Source organism: Littorina saxatilis, linkage group LG9 (genome assembly GCF_037325665.1).
Source record: "Littorina saxatilis isolate snail1 linkage group LG9, US_GU_Lsax_2.0, whole genome shotgun sequence".
Lineage (NCBI taxonomy): Eukaryota > Metazoa > Mollusca > Gastropoda > Littorinimorpha > Littorinidae > Littorina > Littorina saxatilis.
The window spans coordinates 52,182,829-52,188,828 of record NC_090253.1 but is presented as its reverse complement, the minus strand read 5'-3'; the positions used below and the strand labels follow the sequence as shown (position 1 = coordinate 52,188,828).

The window sequence follows — 6,000 nt, the reverse complement described above, 5'->3', positions numbered from 1 at the left end:
TCGGTTCATTATGTCAGATCTGGTAAAGTGTTTACTCATTATATAAGACCATCCCTCTCCCCTAGCCACAATCAGACCATCCCTCCCCCCTAGTCACATGCCCACAATCAGACCAGGGCGGGGAGATAGTTCAGTCAGCAGCAGCATTGGCATGGAAATCAGTTGTTGCTAACGGCATGATTGGTTCGATCCCAACGTTCGGCGAGGTATTTGATTCAAGATTCAACGTTATGCAGGCTCTCCTCGGTGTCCGAACACCCCCATGTGATACTAATACATGAATGAATGGATGAATGAATGAATGAATGAATGAATGAAAGAATGAATGGATGAATGAATGAATGAATGAATGAATAAATGGATGAATGAATGAATGAATGAATGAATGAATGAATGAATGAATGAATGAATGAATGAATGAATGAGTTAATGAATGAATGGATGAATGAATGAATGAATGAATGAATGAATGAACACAGAAAGAATGGGATCCAGGAGCAAAGAATTCCTATCTGAATCACTAATGTAAAAACTATGTAAATGAATAAATAACGAAAGAAATAAACGACACACAATGTGGCACCCGAACCCAGATACTCCCCCTCACCCTCTTTCCTAACCCTTCTCTCCCCCAAACACACTCTGTCAAACTCACAGCTTCTCCAGCTAGCAAGTAGAAAGCTCCGGACGCAGAGATGGCTTTGTCACCGTTACAGAAGACGTTGAAGAGTCCACCCCCAACGTTCAGACTGACATCACCGCTGCCGCAGTCTGGTCTTGCACTCACCCAATAAATCCCATTATGTTTGGCTCTGAACGTTGAAGTGGCTGGAATGGACTTCCAGGTCCGGCCGGAGAGGTACTGGTGATGGAAGTGTACGGCGTTGGACTGGCTCGAGGAGTACCCGTTGCTGCGTACAGTTACGAAGCTGTCCTGTAACAGTATAGCTGTCGTTTATCTATCCGTAGCTAGGTGTTTGAAACACCTGTACCGAATTCTGCACAGCGAAGGTGGCCTGAAACACGACCAGCACTGGCTGCATGGCAGCTTCATTCAACGTCTGACGGTTGCGCTACTAACTTCCTGTTTGCTCTTTCAGGGCTGAGCATACATTCTTTTCAAGAGGGATCGTGGGGGAAAACTAACTGCCTCGACAGAGATGCGAATTGTCTTTCTTTAAACAATCTATTATTCAAACAGGTTTCTTTTACATATAATTCCGATAACTAGGACTGCATATAGTGATTGTTTTGAAACCGTTTTTCGAAACAATGTAAATTAAACTGGTCATGCCAAAAAAATAGGAAGGCCCAGAGCATTTAGAGTCAATTCAACCTATTCTAAAATGCAGCGCTCTCCACGGACGCCCATCAGAGGGTCCCCGCTTTTAGTGTTTAGGGGTCCACGGACACCAAACCCCATGTGTTCTTAAAATGCATTGTGTTCGTGAATAGTGAGATATGAATTTTTTTTTCTCAAAATATTCGCAGAGGGCACTTCGACTATACCTTGTTAAATACATATCTTTTCGTCGTGAAATGGGCAGTTGTGCTTGCACTATACTTGACTGACGACTATACCGTGTTAAATACATATCTTTTCGTCGTGAAATGGGCAGTTGTGCTTGCACTATACTTGACTGACGACTATACCGTGTTAAATACATATCTTTTCGTCGTGAAATGGGCATTTGTGCTTGCACTATACTTGACTGACGACTATACCGTGTTAAATACATATCTTTTCGTCGTGAAATGGGCAGTTGTGCTAGCACTATACTTGACTGACGACTGCAGTCTGAAAGGAGTTCTTACGGTACGCACGAAAGAGGAAATGTAGTGCGTCCTGGGACCCGCTCTTTATATGTTCCATGCGCACCGAGACCCTCTCAAAGAATTTCTAGTACGTGATTTTGGCTTCTAGTGCATATAGAACGCGGGGACGCGCACTTTAGGGAGCCCTGAAAAAGGGTACAAGCACCAATAACGTCAAACGATTTCTGGCAGACAACATACGGCAAGAACATGTCTGATTTTTTGGACAGTCAGCAATCATAGTCATACTGAAACTAAGTGATAAAAGCCTGACCTTTATGTAGGAGGCTAAGGCCATGCCGTATTTGGTGGCATCTTCGGGATCTCCAGTGAACCTGGCACCTACTCTGGTTCCAGCCTTGAGGTAGAGTCCCACAGTCAGACCCGCAATAACATATTCTTCAGCGTAAGCCACGAAGCCAGCATCGTGTCCGTCGAGCTGCAGGAACATATCCGTTCTACCGTCGGGGTCAGCAACCATGGTGATGATGAACACGCCGTCTACAGGCACTATGGTGCTCGTCACCAGTCTCATCTGGCCGAGGCTGATGAATATCAGCAGCATGCGGAATGTTGCTGTCGTTGTAGACATTTTTATCGCGAACGTGCTTGCAGGGGTTGTAGCAGTTGGTGGTGATGGTGTTGTCGTTGTTGTTTTACTTACAAAAAATGTTGTTGGAGTCAAGTATACGGGGACAAAAGACCACCTCTTTACAGAAACAATGATGAAATCACTTCGGCGGCGAGACCTAAACCAATCCCTCACATCTGGAGACGGAGTGAGAAAGAAGCCAATGACGACTGTTGGCCTTGCTTGAATATATATGTAGCCAGGAGAAAATCTGAGACTCGCTTTAAAAAGTCACTTTCAGTTTACTGTTTAAATCCTTGGTATCACGTAAAGAGATCAATACCAGCTGACAGCTTAAACCCCTTGAACTACACGTGGAGGTGACTGTCAGTTTACAGCTTAAACCCCTTGAAATACACGTAGAGGTGACTGTCAGTTAACATCTTAAACCACTTGAATTACACGTAGAGGTGAACATATAGCGCAAGTCCCGATAACAGGTTTACAATTCAAATGCAAGAAACAGAAGAAAAAACCCGCAAAAATGCGACCTAAACTAACATAGCCATAACAACACACCCACACACACACACACACACCGGCACACACGCACGCACGCACACACACACACACACACCGCACACACACGAACACACACACACACACACACACACACAAATCGAAGATTGCGTGCTTTCCTTCAGTAACGATACTCCCGTACACGACGTCCTAGAAAACCAGCATATTATTCAGATTCACAGGCTTCGTTCACAACGAACACGATTCCGGAGTCTCTGGAGAATGCACACGGGTATTATAGGCAGGACAAGCAGAGCCGTGTTAGTTATTCCCTTGTTTTTGTCACTGATGATAGACAGGGCCAGCAGAGCCGTGTTAGTTATTCCCTTGTTTTTGTCACTGATGATAGGCAGGGCCAGCAGAGCCGTGTTAGTTATTCCCTTGTTTTGTCACTGATGATAGGCAGGGCCAGCAGAGCCGTGTTAGTTATTCCCTTGTTTTGTCACTGATGATAGGCAGGGCCAGCAGAGCCGTGTTAGTTATTCCCTTGTTTTGTCACTGATGATAGGCAGGGCCAGCAGAGCCGTGTTAGTTATTCCCTTGTTTTGTCACTGATGATAGGCAGGGCCAGCAGAGCCGTGTTAGTGATTCCCTTGTTTTGTCACTGATGATAGGCAGGGCCAGCAGAGCCGTGTTAGTGATTCCCTTGTTTTGTCACTGATGATAGGCAGGGCCAGCAGAGCCGTGTTAGTGATTCCCTTGTTTTGTCACTGATGATAGGCAGGGCCAGCAGAGCCGTGTTAGTTATTCCCTTGTTTTGTCACTGATGATAGACAGGGCCAGCAGAGCCGTGTTAGTTATTCCCTTGTTTTGTCACTGATGATAGACAGGGCCAGCAGAGCCGTGTTAGTTATTCCCTTGTTTTTGTCACTGAAGATATGATCAAGAGCGTTTTGTTTTGTGCATGCGCAACCGTGCTAGCTTAACTCGTGTTCCGGATCTCGTTCGGTCGTCACTTAAACGTAACTTCCAGAACACTTGTTTTAATCAATATAAAGTTGAAGATCTGATTTGCCCCCGGACAGGATTTAGGGATAACAGATAAAATCCCCTGAATAGGAGTGGATGCAGTGCAGATAACGTAAGACTGCTGAAGCAACGATTTGTCTTTTTGTCGCCGATTACAATACAAACAGTCAAACGGTTTGCACAGCTATCTCACAGATGACACTATTATTAATCCACAAAACGTTGAAGATACGGTTTGCCTCCGGATAGGATTTAGGGATAACAGAGAGAGAATCCCCTGTATAGAAGTGGATATGCGGCGTTAAGAAGACAACAGATGTCGAGAATGGTCCGCGTTGGTATTGTCCGACCATGAAGGTCTGTGCTTGATCCAAGTGTGTTCGAGCCTCTGAGTCAATACAATTGAGTCAATACAATTGAGTCCAACTGTGTTCGTCCCTTAAAGACGCAGTGCAGGTCACAGCATTGCTGCAGCAAAGATGTGTTTTTGTGTCACAGATTACGATATACACAGTCAAAAGCTGTACACCCGGCAAATATCTCACAGATGACTTCACATACCTTTTAGTATTTCCATCCAAACAAAACTTAATGTGGTTTGTCAGTTTTCATCTCCCGCCAAAATATAATTGACATTTCCCGTGACCCCGTTCTGGGGCTGAAGAATGTATGCGGTGTGCCAACATGGACCCACATACCAACTTTTACAAATGTTCGTAATCAAGCCCAATGTCTTGACGTAAAGTACCCAAGCCAGAAATAATGGTCTCTCACGTCGGTGTCACGAACTGAAAACTCTGCCTGAACAATCCTTTTCATTGCGGTCAATGCGCATGAGCAAACATGGGGAGATTAATCAGGTCGTGAGCAACCTAACCCTATATAACCTAACCCTAACCCTAATCCTAACCCTAATCCATGGTCCGTTCGGTCAAAGGGTCGCATTTTTTAAGTCCAGGATTGGCTCATGCGCATTGACCGCAATGAGAAGGATTGCTCAGCAGAGGTTTCAGTTCGTGACACCGGGACTTCTAGACTTCCATAAAGGCTTTTGACGTAATACGATCACGTACGGGACGTGACGTCAGCCTGGTCTAGGGGCCACGCTGCCCTGCTCGCACAATGATGAACATTAATTCGTACAACAAATTATAGCTTTTAAATCTTTGCAAGAGGGTCAATGAAACTTAGTATAATTTCAAATGGAAATATGCCTGATTCCGGATTTTTTTTACACAAGTTGAGGCGGCACCGTCCTGTCCTAGTTCTATAAGCAAAATGATTGTCTAGTTGAGTAATGTTGATTGTTTGCGTTGTAGATTCAGAGCTGAAACTCTGATGGCATCCCATCATTATTTGTTGATAAATGTCGTATTGAATTCAACCAAAGAATATTTCTCATGAAACGATTTGACGGATTGAGCTCCCAAATAAAAGCGTAATTATTGAAATTTGTCATTTGATGGAGAAACATTACGATTCATGGTTGTCTCCCTTAATGGAAAACGCAAACGTAATATCGACATGGTTGTCCCCTTTCATTCGTGTCTCGGTGTTTTCCTTTTAAACCCGATGTAAATAAAAGGCATGAGTATCGATTAAACTCGTCGCGATATAACCTTCGTGGTTGAAAACGACGTTAAACACCAAATAAATAAATAATTAAATAAATAAATAAATCGATTAAACATTGGGTTTTCCTTCTGTGAGCCATGTGACGTCTGAGGCCGACACAAATTTATATTCAGGGCCGAGACTTCGAAGGAATTACTTGCGTCATATTTGAGACACGCGGATTAACCCACAGATTAAAACACACGTCTGCCAAACTGCAAAAATGAAGTGATTTGCAAATCTATCTCGGGAAGAAATTGAAAACAAAAGACTACTTTTAACTCCTGTTACAACGCAAAAAGCAACAACATCGGCTGCCAAAGTTTTTCGGGATTATTTTGCTCAAAATGAAAAGCAGGTCGATTTAAATATGACAAACAGGAAGTGGATGCCGCTGTCTCGTCTTTCTACATTGACGCAAGAACAACAACAGGCGAGTTATACACACAACA

General features: G+C 43.8%; 2 protein-coding genes across 3 annotated transcripts in view; one reads left to right on the top strand and one right to left on the bottom strand.

The window, feature by feature from the left end:
• The window catches only part of LOC138976428 (uncharacterized), a 4,739-nt gene extending 2,089 nt beyond the window's left edge, over positions 1 to 2,650 (bottom strand). Inside the window, exons 1-2 of one of the 2 annotated variants that reach the window (XM_070349287.1) lie at positions 2,090 to 2,650; positions 788 to 934 (exon numbers count right to left, since the gene is read on the bottom strand). In XM_070349287.1, the coding sequence (XP_070205388.1) occupies positions 788 to 934; positions 2,090 to 2,407 (465 nt within the window). In that variant the 5' untranslated portion in view covers positions 2,408 to 2,650. Of the gene's footprint in view, positions 1 to 655; positions 935 to 2,089 lie in introns of both variants that reach the window. The other variant, XM_070349286.1, reaches the window with a different exon arrangement.
• The window catches only part of LOC138976421 (E3 ubiquitin-protein ligase TRIM56-like), a 72,671-nt gene that overhangs the window by 13,591 nt on the left and 53,080 nt on the right, over positions 1 to 6,000 (top strand). The window lies entirely within an intron of this gene.